This window comes from Rhinoderma darwinii, chromosome 4 (genome assembly GCF_050947455.1).
Source record: "Rhinoderma darwinii isolate aRhiDar2 chromosome 4, aRhiDar2.hap1, whole genome shotgun sequence".
Lineage (NCBI taxonomy): Eukaryota > Metazoa > Chordata > Amphibia > Anura > Rhinodermatidae > Rhinoderma > Rhinoderma darwinii.
Window position 1 is genome coordinate 374,044,352 of NC_134690.1, and position 17,351 is coordinate 374,061,702.

Below are 17,351 nucleotides of genomic sequence, written 5' to 3' on the forward strand. Positions count from 1 at the left end.
TCTAACGTGATTCAATAAATAATTGTTACATTTTTTACTTCCTTCTGAAGTGTGCCATGCTGAACTATCTAGAAATATAATTATAATGCCTTACGCAGCCATTTATTCTCATTTCATACATACATACATACATAAATACTTACATACATACATACACTATATGGACAAAAGTATTGGGACACCTACGCATTGCAGCTACAGGAGTTTTGTGACATCCCATTCTAAATTTGTAGGCATTATATCATCATGCTCCATTGAAACTCACAGGCATGATTGCATGGGAGTGTTGTTCATACAAAGATATCTGTCAAGGCACATATTCCTGATAACTTGCTGATTTTTTTGTTTGTTTTTTTGTTTTTCTTTTTGGACAAAACAAAATTGTATTATTTTGTGAAAATCACAATAAAAACATTTTGTGAATTTTTTTTTTTAGAGCCATTAATATGGAGATGGTCCCCCTCCCCCTTGCAGCTAAAACAGCTTCCACTCTTCTGGGAAAGCTTTCTACAAGATTTTGGAGTGTGTCTAGGTATGTTCACGGGAACTAAGGAGCCTAGTCCATCCCCTTAAAAACCATGCCATAGCATCACCCCTTCTCCATCAAATGTTACAGTTGGCACAATGCAGTCAGCCAGGTAACATTCTCCTGGCATTCACCAAACCCAGACTTGTCTATCAGACTGCCAGATAGAGAAGCGTGATACATCACTCCATAGAACATGTTTCCACTCCTCCAGAGTCCAGTGGCGGCGGCTTTACACCACTCCACCCGATGCTTGGCATTGTGCTTGGTCATGTAAGGCTTGTATGCAGCTGCTCGTCCATGGAAACCAATGCCATGAAGCTCCCAGGGTGCAGTTTTTGTGCTGATGTTAAAGGGGTTTTCCACTTTCTGACAACCGATGACCTATCCGGAGGATAGGTCATCAGTTTCAGAAAGTGGAAGACCCCTTTAATGCCAGAGGAAGTTTGGAGCTCTACAGTTATTGCGTCAGCAGAGAGTTCACTACTTTTATACACTATGCGCCTCAGCACTCGGCGACCCCGCTCTTTAACTCTACATAGTCTGCCACTTCGTGACTGAGTTGTTGTGGTTCCTAAATGCTGCCACTTTGTAATAATACAACTCACAGTTTATTGTGGAATCTCTAGAATGGAAGAAATTTCCGGAACTAACTTGTTACAACGGTGGCGTCCTATTACAGGGCCACGCTGAAATTCAGTGAGCTCTATAGAACGACCCATTCTTTTACTAATGTTTGTAAAGGCGACTGCATGGCGAGGTGCTGGATTTTATACACCTGTGGCAATGGGACTGAATGAAAAACACCTGAATTCAACGATTAAGTGGTGTGTCCCAATACTTTAGTCAATTTAGTGTACATTCAGTCCTATTAAATTCTGCTTCCGAGAAGCCCTACGTTACAGGTTTTACGGTTGCACTTGCATGAGCACAGGTGTATAAATGAGTCATAAGGACACTTTCTAGTTCTAATGATAGAGACACCTGTGCGCAGATGAGGGGTTCGTTTGAAAATTTAGTTGAGAGTCTCCATATTAACCTTTGCATGGGTCTCTGGTGGCTTCCTTTAAGCCATTATTGATTTTCAAGCTGTGCATTGTGAGAGCAGCACATGCTGTTTACCTACAGGAACAAAGGTCCTTACCCATGGGTATAAACTTGTAGGGGGCGTTGCAGCTGACCCTGGTGGGTTATGGTGCTGCTAAATTACATTATTATTTTTATTAGTCATATCTCTCCATAAAATCATACATTAAAGCTCTATAATACAGAAAATGACAAAAAAACTAAAATTAGTAAAGAATCCCAGAATCCTCTTTTGCCTGATTGTTTTCTGGCTGTAGAGTTATAAAACATCAAACAGTAGCCGTAGTCAGGGACATGTCTGCATGGCGCCAGGACTTGTTAAATCTACAAGCTCCACCCCACCTTGTTTTCACGCATAGAGTAAAAATCCAACAAAGTCTTCACTTATTTGCAATCCCCATACAAACAAGCTGCTCTGCCGGATGAGTCTCACCAACACATTTTTTTCCCCCAACAGGATTACATGAAGATTAGAGCAAAGAACAATATTGGTAGTCAGCTTGTGAAATGGATTTCTGTTTTGTAGGCGCGCAAGCTTTGTTTATGTAAAAGAACTGAAATATTCATAGGAAAAGTTGAGAAAAATTAGCCACAGAAGTACTGTTCTAAAATTGTTTTTTTTTTCTAAAATAATTTTCATCTAAAATTTTCTTGGATAATAACAGAAAACAAAAGTACAAAATGATATAATTACTGCATCCGGCGGGGAAAACAAATCCGCCGAAACAAATTAAGTTGTACAGCTATGCACAACATGGAGGAGAGAAATATATACAGCAAATCGTAATTGTGAATACAGTGGAACCACATGGGCTGGACATCTGATGGAGTTTAAAGGGGTTTTTCAGGGGATAATTTTTTTTTTTGACAGATGTTAAAATAATAAAGTTCTTAAAATACTTTCAATTCTTCACTGTTTACTGACACCCTTGCATGCTGACGGGTTACCTAAGCTGGCTAACCAATTACAGCTGCTGCAGTGGCGTATCCATCATAGTGACATCATTACGAAAGGAGTGTTAACAGAGAAGCTGCGGGTGAGGTCGAACAACTACGTTGAGTGGAAAACTGTAATAGTAACAATATTAGGAATCCTATTATTTTAACATTTTGAGCAATTTTTTTGATTTTTTTTATCTTCAGATAAAAAAAAAAATTCACTGTCCACTATAAAAAAAAATTTACCCCATTTTTTTTATTCTGTTGCAATTCTGTTTTATCCACACTTAAAGTCGATAGTAAGGAATTATTTCAAAAACTGATGTTCTGCTATCATAAGTATCTAGTAGTATGGAGATTCCTATGTTATGTCATGACATAAGTGTCCAAGATTTGGAGGGTCCGCATGCAGAAATCCAAGCACCTTTATCAGACTTTGGTAAGTTTAAAAATATATGTGTATGTGTGTATATATATATATATATATATATATATATATATATATATAATATAGATTTATTTTTTTTTCTTCATCAGACTAATTTATGTCAGCCCTAAGGTCATGAAAACCGGAATACTTGGCACCAGTCCAGGCCAACAGGACTTGATGCCTTTAATATTGCCACTACTGCATGTGCTCTTCAGGGTGTAGCTTCCGTTGCCTGGCAGGGTGATTGTCTTATAACATTGATTGGTTTGGTGTTTGAGCCTGTGAAGTGTGTCCAGCTGCACAGACACCCACCCTTCATGTAAAGCACACAGTCGTTAAGTTTCATGCTGACTGTCTCATCCTTTGTATTTCGCAAATAAGGTCAGCAACAGCGTGGCCATGCAAATGAGAATTCTTATCATTCGTATCAAGACGTCAGGAGGATTATCTAAGCATTAACCTTGATTTTAATGGCATTGGTTGAGTGGCAAAATCACAATTTGGATGAGTCTGATTTATTTACTAAATACAATACATAAATGCAACGAGGTTTTTAACACCCATTGCACTCTGGTATTATCGCATTACTTCCATCCTTTGTTGCCTTGCAGACAGGAATATGAAAGCAATCTGTCCTGTAGTGAGACTGGCTCCAGAAGCATTTCTCTGATAAGAAGACCCCCTGCCCTTTGCTAGTGTCTGGTCCAGTAGGCTTAGCCATGCGCTTAATCCCCAGAAAGTGGTTCGATTATTGCTGACCAGCAATGGCAAAATATGTGGGTTTTTAAAAAAAAAAATTCAAGCTATCAACCTTCCTTTAATTCCTTAAGCAGAAATGCAGTGCAATCTATATTTCCTTGGCATGTGTCACGCAGATGGTGCAGAGCTCATGTTTTCAAATAACCATGCTCAAAAATAACATAGTTTGAATAATAAATTCAGCAAATCCGTTCCTGAGAAATAGAAGCACAATTCTCCAGAGCTGCATAAACTTTTACGCATGAAGCTGTATCTCATCCACATTATGCAGAAAGAATAGATGTTACTACAAAGTGGATATTTGTGCCTTGTAGTCTTTCATTTTAGGAGAAACGGGAAAGAAGGGGACGCTCGGTTTTACATAGTGTAACTTTTTTTTTTTTTTAATGTTTGGTGATCTATCTGAAACAGTTAGTTTTCGCTCTAGTCTCATCTTATTGCTTGACATTTAAAACAAGCAGATTCAAATCCTTCATGTAGGCCGCCGCTGTCAGGCAACCATGACTCTACATTTTGGTATTGATTGGAGTCGTTGAAGTAAATTCCTTTTTAAGTTAATCCTTATCCCTTCCCACGATAGGAGAATGCCTATGTGTGTGCATCTATGCAGATGCTCAACGCGGACACCAGGAACAAAACATAAAAAACACACTGTATTTTGCAGAATATTTTATATGCAAAGTCATTTTTAATGTAATAGGTTCTGGTTCTGATTCTCTCCATGTTACACCTTATGATAAAATATTTCTATCTTTTGTGTAGCGGGTGAAAATGAATTATATTTTAGTGTTACTTTTTGGTCATCAGCCAATCTGATCTGCCAGTTCGTCTTATGGCTCAAGGGGATCGCCATGCAGAAATTTTAGTCACTACTTGAAGGGGTGGAAATCAATATTTTAGTTATCACAGAAGGGTATCTTTTATAGAATGGAATTGTTATAAAGTGTAGAAAATAATGAGTTTAAAAGCAAGGGCAAAGGGAAATACACAGAAAATATAGCGATAAATAACATCAAAGTTTGTTCCTACCTCCTAATATTTGTACATTTTAGTGTTTAATTTCAACTAAATTGGAAAATTAACCTTCACAGAAATGTAATATATATGTAAAATGATTTGACTGTTAAGGCCCTTTTACATGGGCCATTGATCAAAAAAACGAGCGTTCATATGAAACAGGACAACGATCAGCCAATGGACGAGGAAACGCTTGTTCATCGGCTATCATATTGTTTATGTAGCAGAAAATATCGTGTAGGCAGCACAACACCCTGTGTAAACAGAGAATTAGCGATTTTAGGAACGATCACTCATCCCCATACATTACTGACCATACCAAATATGTATAGGTTCTCTTATTCTTTACTACTTTTGCACAATCTAAACACTTTCATCTCGAAATAATTTGTTTTTGCATCGCAGCTTTCCACAAGCCATAACCTTTTTATTTTTCCATCGATGTGGACATATGTGGGGTTGTTTTTTTGCGGTACAAGATGTATTTTTAGTGGCACCATTTTGAGGACCTATTGACTAACTTCTATTATTATTTATAATAATTGAAGGGCTTAATCTTTTATTATTATTTAAGGCGTTAAACTTATGGGGTTAAACTTTTACTATCATTATTATTTAAGGGGTTAAATGAAGCAGGTGTCCAGCTCTCTTTCAACGCCGGACTCCCGTGGTGATCATTCGGGCTGGTGCGATCACCATGATGGAACTGAACATCATGGTGGTTTAATATAAGCCAAATCATGACGTACAGTTACGTCCGGGTGGCTTTAGGAGAAAATTGTGATGGTTTTGTTTATGTACTTATTCTGGCTCATGCCAGTGGTCATTTCCATAAATCTCTGACCGCTGACCACATCTTTTCATCAGAATAATTATGACACAGTCCATGGTGTTGCAGTAATGACAACAAGCATACATTCATTTTTGAGAGCTGCCTCACTCACTTGAGTTAAAATGACTTTTTATATCCCGGGAAAGGTACACTCTTCATCTGTTTTAAAATAGTTTTTTTCTGCTGTTTTACATTGTGTCTCCTGAAGAGAACTTTTACCTTTTTTTTAAAAAAAAGCGAGACTATTGGGACTTGCACTTATCATGAGAACTAAGGGGCAGCTGCTCTTGGTCGCTTTGGCTTTTACCAGGCAAAGGTGCCACAGTGTCTAGTAAGACCTAAAGGGGCTGCCGGTGCGACCTCTTAGTACTCATGATCAGTGGGGATCCCAGAGCTAAGACCCCCACCAAATGGGTAATAATAGCATATCTAGCAATATGCCATGAATCACTATAGATACAGATCTCTCCGGCGGTGAGGAAGGGGAGCTGCATGGCTGAGAAATGTCTCTTAGGTAAATATATTGGAAAGTTTATTGATTTACATATTTTGCCCCCCCCCCCGATAAACTCGTTCTAAATCCCCTTTCGCTGGATGTCTTTCCTTGATCACACCAGTCTCTGTATATTCTCGACACCGTTGCACAAGAAAACCCTAGAAGGTTGGCAGTTTTGCAATACTGGTCCCTGCTAGTCTGTTAATGATGCCCTGTTCGAAGTCGCTCAGATCACTCGATTTTCCCATTCTAATGTGGATTCACACGGAACTGATCCACAGAAAACTTACTCACTTGATTTTATTCTGCACGCTGGGGTCACGAGTCTCATTTCCATACAGGGAAGCTCCAATTGTGAAAGGACAGGTGTTTTTTTTATTTTTTATTAAAAAGGGCATTCAGTGCAGTTGACCCCATAACGCTGGAATGGACACATTACAGTTTGTAAAAACTTCCATAGACCTCAATAGAAAACAACCCAATAAGTCAAGTGCCAATTGCGAAGTTTTATGTGCATTGTCTACCCGGCTCCTGGGATTTGTCCATCCCGACCCTAACGTATACTATAAGAACAAGGTTTATGGATCTATCCATTATAATTAGCTCAAAACACTTTGTATAGAATTAGATTGTTTTATAATTGTATATTATATTATAGCCTATACAAAATTCAGTGTAATTGTTGGAAATCAGGGAAAGTAAATGGCGTAACAAGCTATTCTTTTTTTTTTTTTTCTCTCCTTATAGATCACGTATATTGATATACCAGGACCAAAGGTTCGGCATCTTAATCGTCATCTTGCAATAAATTGTGTACAAGATCTTGCCATTTGTTGGTGGCAAGTGCCTGATGATGATGTCTGGCCTTGGACTCCAATATCAAGTGAAAAAGACAGGGCTAACATAGTCCTACTAGGCTGTGCTAATAACAGACTTGAGGTAAGATAACATGATGTGATATATGTAAATAAACGACTGTTACATCCGTCACATTATTCATGTCGGCCAGCACGTGAATATCCACATTATTGTTTACTTTAATTACAAGGCATGTGAAGGAAAGTACATTAGTACATCATGATTTGTTGCCCTGACTTATTAATGAAAAAGCTCCTTAGTTTTCAAGCAATACAAGATACACTGTACACCATTAGGCCCGGTTCAGACATGGTGTATATATGTTTGCAAATATTTGGAAGGGACTTTGCACCAAAATCCAAAAAGTACAGTGCAATATATGAGAATGGGGTTTATCCGATGTGAATTTGAGGGCATGTTGTGGAATTTCATATCCACAGTAAGCCAATTCTGTTGTGGATTTGCTGCACTTTTTCCACAAAAGCCATGCCTGAACTCATCCTAACTAGACAGATTAGTTCTAGGAGATTCCGGGAAATCAATAATAATAACTCATGTGGGAGGAGTAATGGTGACCACCTTGTCACCCAGTTTCCCAAAAGACAGATATAGGCCAGTGTTCAGACAGTGCAGATTTGATCAGTATTATGGATCAGTGTTTTAAAGCCAAAACCAGGAGTGAAATATTAACATATGGAAAGATTGTCACTTCTGTTTTTTCAGTGCACGCCTGGCTTTGATTTCAAAATACTTACGCAAAATACTGACCAAATCTGTAATGTGTGAAAGTGGCTTTACCCATATTTGTTTTTCGGTCGGGGTAATTTAAAACCCAACATTTAGCTTATTTAACCCCCTGGCGACATCCGCCGTACATGTACGGCATTTGTGCGCTTTTACAATATGGCGTGGACTCAGGAGCTAAGCTTGCACCATACCCGGCGAAGGCCGGCTGTTTCATACAGCTGTCATCCGCCTGCCACAGTCGGGATCGGAGATAACAACCATCCTAACCCCTCAGATGTCGAGGTTTATAGCGAGCGCGACATCTGTGCAGTTAAACAGAGGGAGGGGGCTCACTTGTAATTCAATTAGCCTCCCGTGCCAAAATCAAGGGGTGCCAATCGGTTGCCATGGAAATCGGAGGCCAAATGAAGGCCTGTAGATCTGCCTTTTGTGTGCTACTATTAAGCACACAAAATATGGAATATGGCGTATTAAACAATAAACAAGACAATCTGCCGATGAACGAGCGTTAGATGAACTTGCGTTTGCCCTATAATTGGCCCGTGTAAAAGAGCCTTCATTGTTTTTGTGTTGTCCATGCATCTCCTATAGTTCCGTTAGGAAGTTGGTGGCCCAGCTAGGTGTAGGTTTGCAGGTGTAGGACAAGACTGGAAGGTCATCCTCTATATTTTTCTAGAATTATTATTTTTTTTATTCCAAATAAATTGACAACTGGGCTATTCTTATCTAGTATTGATACTTAAATACTTTTGAAAATGTTGTATAGTTTAAAAAGTGAGTAAAAAGGGCCGTTTTTATTTATTGACTTATTAATCACTAACATTTTTAGAAAACTTTGCATCCAAGGTAGAAAAATTTATTTTACAGCTGGATATCAGCTAATATTGGATTTTAATGTGATACAATGAAAGGTGCAATTAGGTGTTTGAGACTTGTGTGATTTATTGTTAAAAAAAAACATAAAAAAAACTGGCTTATAGCCATCAAATTCATAAATCCTCAAGCTTTCAAATCCTATATGATTTATTTTCATTACAACTTTCATTGGAACAACACTCCCTAATGTCTTCATACATCAAAAAAAGACTAATATGCGTGCTACCATTGTACTGTTGAAAAGCACAGTGTCCTTCTTTGCAACGTGAGCCTTATCCTGTGGCAGAATCCCAAGGAAGACGTAATTAAAATAAAATGATTAAATCACTACTTCCCAAATTGAGTCCTTTGTGATTTCTAACATCTCAACTGGCCACTGCTGTAAATTTCTAATATAATTCCTTTCCTGTTGCTTGGGGATTTAGCACATTTGTTTCCTAATAATTGCAATTAAAATAACACTAACCATATTGTCTACCGCTCAGTGCAAAAAACACTACATGTGTTTTACAAATTGCCTTGTATCAAGTAAACAGTCTTGCTTATTCTGAAAGGATAAGAATTTAACCCCTCAAGGACCGCCAATACGCCTTTTCACGGCGGCCGTTAAGGGTACTTATACCAGAGCGACGCCTTTTCACGGCGCTCCGACATAAGCCCGGCACGGGTGTCCTGTGCCGGCTAAAGCAGGTGTCGGGTGGTCTAAAGACAGCCGGACACCTGCACTAACGGGCGGGATAGATTTCAACATCTATCTCACCCGTTTAACCCCTTAGATGCGGCGCTCAATAATGAGTACCGCATCCAAGTGGTTTCGGAGGGAGGGTGCTCCCTCTCTCACCCCATCGACACCCTGCAATCGCAGGGTGCCAATGGCTTCTATGGTAGCCGGGGACTGAACAAAGGCACCCAGGTCTGCCTGTAGTGGATGCCTGCTAGGCCATGCCTGAGGCATGAGCTAGCAGGCGCCTGTCAGTTTTACACTGACAGGCAATAATACGCCGGAATACAGAAGTATTGCAGTGTATTATAAAAGCGATCAGAGGATCGCATAGTGAAGTCCCCTAGTGGGACTTAAAATAAAGTTATCAAAAAGTTTAATAAAGTTAATAATAAATAAATAAAAATCCCAAATAAAAAAAATTAAAAACCCACTCTTTCCCTTATAAAATACTTTAATATAAAAAAAACGAACCAAAATATTAAAACATTACACATATTTGGTATCGCCGCGTCCGTAACGACCCCACCTATAAAGCGATTATATTATTTAACCCGCACGGTGAACACTGTAAAAAATAAAATAAACAATTTCAGAATTACTGTTTTCTGTTCATCCTGCCTTCAAAAAAATTAGCTAATAAGTGATCAAAAAGTTACATGTACTCCAAAATGGTACCAATAAAATTTAGAAGTCGTCCCGCAAAAAACAAGTCCTCATACAGCTTCATCGGCGTAAAAATAAAACAATTATGGCTCTTAAAACATGGCCACACAAAAACAAATAATTTTGAAGAAAAAAATGTTTTTACTTTGTAAAAGTAGTAAAACAAACAACATCTATGTAAATTTGGTATCACCACAATCATAATGACCCACTAAATAAAGTTATGTTATTTATACCACATAGTAAACGGCGTAAATCTAAGACCCAAAGTGTCAAAATATGTTTTTTTTTCCATTACCCAACCAAAAAAAGTTAATAAAAGTTAACCAATAAATTATATGTACCCCAAAATGGTGCTATTAAAAAAAATAGAAGTTGTCCTGCAAAAAACAAGACCTTATACAGCTATGTCGACGCAAAAATTAAAAAGTTATAGCTCTTAGAATGCGACGATAGAAAAGCGCAAAAAATAGCTTGGTCATTAAGGTCTAAAATAGGCTGGTCATTAAGGGGTTAATTAGCTAGCTGAAGAGTTCCATTTTTCTTCTTTATAGACTATATGGTTAATTAACAGAAAAATCTGGGATCTAAGATGTTCTTTTAAGTAGCAGGAAAGGTGTCCATCCAATGACTTTAACTGGAAGCACTCCCAAAGTTTGGCACTAATGGTAATTTCTCAATGCATTAATTTTTGTAAAGTAGTACCTGAGATTTGTTCAGTCTTATGCAGAAGCTTACTGACATTGTGCAATATGTTTTGTGATTATGTACAGTACATGTGTATGTTTGTGTAAGTCCAGTAGAAATAATAGTTCTTTCCGCCTTAATTTTATACTAACGAAGTTTCCTTGTGGAGGGAAAGTCAAAATACATGTCACAACTGCCTTACTTTACAGAAGACACCCTCCCTCCCCTTAAAAAAAGAACAGTAAAAGCAACTTTTTATTAAGAACAATAGTTACATTGAAAAAGTGTGAAATAATAATTTTTATATTACATTTTTATGTAATATTAAAACTCATGCTACATGCTTACCTTGGCTGTGCTATCTTTTGGCATCATTCCTTATACCAGCATCCCCAATTCCCCCGTTCACCCTCAGCATTGAGTTGTGCACCAGTTGTGTTCCAACAGAAGTGTACGTCTATAGGGGAAAAAAAGCTATGAAAGAAAAAACATAAAAAGTAGCCCAACTTGCACAAGGTCCTCTCTCTGCAAGGTCTGGTAGGTCACCTTCCAGCTCTTATCTAAGGTTTCGTAACATCCGCAATATTGCTTTGTGTATTGTCATTTTATGTGGGTCTATATATGTAATTGTTAAAATATGTATCCTATTCAAAATGTATTGACACCTGCTCATGTTATTTTGTTTACATCTACATTTTTTCTTAGGTACTGAGTTACATCCGCACAGATGGAGATATGCTTGATGCTAGCTTTAGTATTACTCAACCTTACCAGGTACATACAGTAGAGCACTCAATGAACGCAGACAAGGAACCTATGGCTGACAGCTGCATCTATGAATGCGCGAAAAACAAAATTCAGTGTGTTTCAGTCACCAAAATTCCCCTCAATTCCCGAGCCATAAGCTGTGGCAGGAACAAGGCTGAGGACAAACTTGTTCTTGGCTGTGAAGATTCTTCAGTAATTCTTTATGAATCTCAACGCAAAGTGACTCTTCTGACCCAGGCTGATCTTTTGCCAGCATTAGTACAGTGGCACCCTGCAGGATGTATTTTTGTAGTGGGCAACAATCAAGGAGAGCTTCAGATATTTGACATGGCACTCTCGCCCATCAAAGTCCAGCTTCTTGCTGAAAACATTGCTCCAACATCCACCCTGCAATGCAATAAACAATTTGAGGTGTCTAGCAGCCTGGTGGACATGAAATGGACTTACCCTGATACCACAGCTCCATGCGTTGGTAGTGCTGATGTTTATAATCTTCTGTTTCTGAGATTTCACGGGGGACCATTAGGAGTTCTTCAGTTCAAGCTTGGTAAGATATTAAAATATAAATGTATATATGTTCACATGCATTTTTATATGTTTTTTGAGATTTTCTTATGGAATAGTACAATGGATATGGCTCCGCATTGGTTGCTTACCTCATCCTACCTTGACGTTTAACCCCACTTTGGTAAAGCAGTCCCTAACAACAGTTGCATCATATATACATGAAGCGATTTATAAAAGATAAAAAGTTGGAGAACTGGTAAGTAAAGGTTGAGGTATGATAATTCACCATAGCTCTTGAAAGTTCCTGCTTTGTTTGTGACACAAGATATAACAACTTCATTAATGCTTTTTATACCTTTTATTACTTTTGAAATCCCGCCTAACTGGCTGCGGCGTCATGTCAACATCGCGATTGTGACAGGGCCCTGTCCTCTCCCCAAACATTGTATGGAGAACAGCTCCCGTACAGCGGCATTGTCACATAGCCACTTTATCCAATAGGTCTGGCACTATATAGCACCAGAACTCTTAATGTTAGTGATCACATGACGAGGCCACATGGCCACTGTATGGAGCCGTACTCCATACAATGTAGGGGTAGAGACCGGGAGTCATGTATGGCTTAACCTGGGCCCAGTATTCAGAAAATGTAGAAAATATAAAAAACATATGGCCCTCCATGGTGCAGAAACGTCAGATAGTATAGAAATGTTAAAAGAAGTGACAGTGGTTGAGCTTCCCTTTTAGTGATATTCTAAAACAGGCACAACACTCTGACATGGTATGTAAGTGATAAGCTGCTGCTCACCATCGAGGAAGGATCTATAGGACCACAGCCGTCAGAAGACGCAAATACAGAAACAAAAACAAGAAATGCGGAGTACTTTGAGAGCTGCTATCACAACACTTGACAGTTAAAGGGGCACATGTTAAAGGGAACCTGTCACCAGCATTTCACCTATTAAGCCAGCAATACCAGGTGGTAGTGGGTGAAAAATCATTTCTATATAACCTATAATTGTCTTCTTAGTCGGCTCTGTAGCTTTAGTATTCCGTTTTTTAGTGTTCCTGCACCGTATGCTAATGAGCATAAAAGAGTCATATCTTAGTTTGAAAAGAGTCAAATCTTCATTCCTCAAGTCTTTCCGAGTTTACCCCTCCTCCTTACTTTTGATTGACAGCTCCTTGCCACACAAAATCCTGCGCTTGTGCATTAATGTCCTATTCTGGTATGTGCGTACAACGGGACACCGGATTATTACGATAAAAGGCGCTAAATGTTTGCAGACCATTATTTCCAGTCGGAGGAGGAGTTTAGGAGCGGGGATAACGGCAATGAACTTTTGATCGCAGCGGCCAGTGAGGGATAAGTAAAGTTCAATAGGTGAAATGCTGGTGACAGGTTCCCTTTAACCCGTTAGTGACCGACCCATCGTGTTTCTACGTCGGTCACTAACGGGCCTTATTTCGATGCCATTGACTTTTTACGTCGCGCCATTGGAATAAGTAAACAGAGCAGGGAGCTGTCAAATCTCCCTGCTCTCAGCTGCTAGAGGCAGCTGAGGGCTGGGAGCGTCCCTGCTCTGCCGTGTGAGATCGATATTAGTATCGATCTCACACGTTTAACCCCTCAGATGCGGTGCTCAATAGCGAGCACCGCATCTGAGTGGTTTTGGAGAGAGGGAGGGAGCTCCCTCTCTCCCCCACCGACACCTGGCGATACGATCGCCGAGTGTCTGTGTCTCTAATGGCAGCCGGGGGTCTAATAAAGGCCCCCAGGCTGCCTGGAGTGAATGCCTGCTAGATCATGCCGCAGGCATGACCTAGCAGATGCCTGTCCGTGTTAAACGGAAAGGCAGTAATACACTGCAATACAAAAGTATTGCAGTGTATTATAAATGCGATCGCAGAATCGCATACTATAGTCCCCTAATGGGACTAGTAAAAAAGTGAAAAAAAAGTTTAATAAAGTTAATTTAAAAAAAAATGTGAAAAAAAATTAAAAACCCAGCTTTTCCCCTTACAAAATGCTTTACTATTAAAAAAACAAAATAAAGTTAAAAAGTTACACATATTTGGTATCGCCGCGTCCGTAACGACCCCGACTATAAATCTATTACATTATTTAACCCGCACGGTGAACGCCGTAAAAAAAATAATAAAAAACTATGGAAAAATTGCTGTTTTCTGTGAATACTGACTTTAAAAAAATTTGATAAAAAGTGATCAAAAAGTCGCATCTACTCCAAAATGGTACAAATAAAAACTACAAGTCGTCCCGCAAAAAAAAGCCCTCATACAACAGCATCGGCGAAAAAATAAAAACGTTACGGCTCTTCAAATATGGAGACACAAAAACAAATAATTTTGAAAAAAAAGCGTTTTTACTGTTTGGTATCGTTGCAATCGTAACAACCCGCTGAATAAAGTTATTGTGTTATTTATACCACACGGTAAACGGCGTAGATTTAGGACGCAAAAAAGAGTGGCGAAATTTCAGATTTTTTTTCTATTCCTCCCAAAAAAAAAGTTAATAAAAGTTAATCAATAAATAATATGTACCTAAAAATGGTGCTATTAAAAAATACAACTTGTCCCGCAAAAAACAAGACCTTATACAGCTATGTCGACGCAAAAATAAGAAGGTTATAGCTCTTGGATTGCGACGATTGAAAAACGTAAAAAATAGCTTGGTCATTAAGGTCCAAAATAGGCTGGTCATTAAGGGGTTAAGGTACTGGAAGGAATGGTGCTTTATTAGCAGATAAAAGTAGACCTGTTTCGGCATCGGACAGGTGCCTTCATCAGGCCGAAAATGCGTTGTCTACTTTTATTTCCTAAGGATGCATCATTCCTTCCACTACTTGACATGTCAAGTGTTGTGATAGCAGCACTCAAAGTACCCTGCATATTTTATTTCTGTATCTGCGACCAGAGTAATTTGGTGTCCATTCAGTGCCATATGTATTTTTAGTGAACACAGAGAATGCACAAAGTGTTGTCACAAAACAGGCATAATCCATTCAGTAAAGTTATAGCTCAGTAATAATGGAAACAGTGATCTCACATAGTTGGATTATGCACCTAATGTAATGCACAGAATGATGTCATAGAACAGGCACAGTGCAGTAAGTGATGTTATAGCACAAAATAATGCACATAGTGATGTACAGGGATAATAAGGACATGTACAGGGATAATAAGGACATGTACAGGGATAATAAGGACATGTACAGGGATAATAAGGACATGTACAGGGATAATAAGGACATGTACAGGGATATTTCACATGACATTATAGCATAGAAATAATGCAAAAAGCCATGCAACAGCACTAAGATCTAAGATATCACCGTAAAGGAATAATGTCCTTTCCCTGGTCTTCCATTGATCTGCTTCCCTCTGATCATCCATAGTCATCACTAACTGCACCTCATGCCTTTCTAAGTCCCATAGCATCTTTTACCCTCTGGTTATGCCATGACATGTTTATTAAAGTGTTGTAGTGCTCATGTTATTGCTCGATATTGGGCCTTTTGTTAAATAAAGTATTGCAGATACATTAACCTAAAAACAAGAAAATTGTGAAAGCCTTAATTCAAAGAGGCAAAATTATTCGGCTCCTAAACTGCAAAATTGTCTTGGTCTTTAACCCCTTCACCCTGCTTGCATTCTGGACCCTAATGACCAAGCAATTTTTATAGTCCTTCCATCGTCATATTCGAAGAGCTATAACTTTTTTACTTTTGCGTCGACATAGCTGTATAAGGTCTTGTTTTTTGCGGGACAAGTTTGGCGTTTTTTAATAGCACCATTTTGGAGTTGATGCGACTTTTCGATCACTTTTTATCACATTTTTTTAAAGTCAGGATTCACAGAAAACAGCAATTTTTCCATTGTTTTTTATTTTATTTTTTACGGCGTTCACCGTGCGGGTTAAATAATGTAATAGCTTTATAGTTGGGGTCGTTATGGACGCGGCGATACTAAATATGTGTAACTTTTTTGCTTTCTTTTGGTTTTTTTTTTTAATAGTAAAGCATTTTGTAAGGGGAAAAAGTGGGTTTTTCATTTTTTTTTTTCACTTTTTATTAAACGTTTTTTTTACTTTTTTACTAGTCCCACTAGGGGACTTCACAATGCGATTATCCGATCGCATTTATGATACACTACAATACTTCTGTATTGCAGTGTATTATGCATGTCCATGTAAAACGGACAGGCATCTGCTAGGCCTCTGGCATGAGCTATCAGGCATATACTACAGGCAGACCTGGGGGCCTTTATTAGGCCCCCGGCTGCCATCACAGACACTTGGCGAACTTATCGCCGGGTGTCAGTGGGATGAGAGGGAGCTCCCTCCCTCTCTCCAAAACCACTCAGATGCGGCTCTCTCTATTGAGCGCCGCATCTGAGGGGTTAAACAGGTGAGATCGATACTAATATCGATCTCACCTGTTCGAGCAGGGACGCCCCCAGCTCTACGCTACCTCTGGCAGCTGAGAGCAGGGAGATTTAACAGCTCCCTGCTTTGTTTATTTATTCTGATACAGCGCCGTGAAAAGGCTTATCGGCGGTCATTAAGGGGTTAAATATTTTATACGTCTTTAAAATAATATAAAATAATAAAAGTGTATCCCTTGTAACTATTTCCTCGAGTATAATAAGGAATTTAAATTAAAGGGGTTGTAATAGATTAGAAAAAAACTATTACCTACTACCAGGCAGCCCATGGACAAGAATGGCGTTGTTTCTGGGTGAAAAGAAAGCAGAATTTTTTCTCATCTCATACAATCCCCGTAAAGAAAAAAATTGTTACCCACAATCATAAAAAAACACCTGAATAAAGAATGGTAAAACGTGTTCTGTGCTACTCGTGGGAGGCAAGAACACAGCTTGTAGTATTGATGGCAGTAACACAAAATGTTACTCTACGAGTAGATGCTGAAGTACTATGTACCATGGCAAAAAAACAAAAACTGTTTTCTGATTCAGTCTTCCAGTGTTTTGTTATTTCACGAGTCCTTAAGTCAACAGGGAATTAGACCTAGAAACAAGGCCAAATGTACTGCAAGTTGGCAGAGATACTGACCAGCATCAGTCGGTCAAGTACAGAGGCACACGACATTTCTTTATTGCAGAACAAAACCGAACATCAGTGGATTCCACAAATCACTTTGTAACATTGGTCTATGAAACCTTAGGAAGCGTATTCTATATTGTTCATCAACTACATTGAATTATTTTTTTTATAAATTAACAAAAGAAAAATGTAAGATCTGATGTGGATTTTAGAGCTTTTAACCCCTGAAGGACTGGCCCATTTTGGGCCTTAAAGGGGTTCTCCATTTTGGATTTACCAACTTGCTAGAAGTGTCCCTTGACAATACGCAGATCACAAAGTGTTCCCCTGCCGTGACCCCCAGCGATCAACTG

At 38.8% G+C, this 17,351-nt stretch overlaps 1 protein-coding gene across 2 annotated transcripts in view; it reads left to right on the top strand.

The window, feature by feature from the left end:
• The window catches only part of WDPCP (WD repeat containing planar cell polarity effector), a 306,972-nt gene that overhangs the window by 151,028 nt on the left and 138,593 nt on the right, over positions 1 to 17,351 (top strand). For both annotated transcript variants that reach the window (XM_075863142.1, XM_075863143.1), the window contains 2 exons: positions 6,833 to 7,024; positions 11,346 to 11,955. In XM_075863142.1, coding sequence (XP_075719257.1) covers positions 6,833 to 7,024; positions 11,346 to 11,955 — 802 coding nt within the window. The remainder of the gene's footprint in view (positions 1 to 6,832; positions 7,025 to 11,345; positions 11,956 to 17,351) is intronic.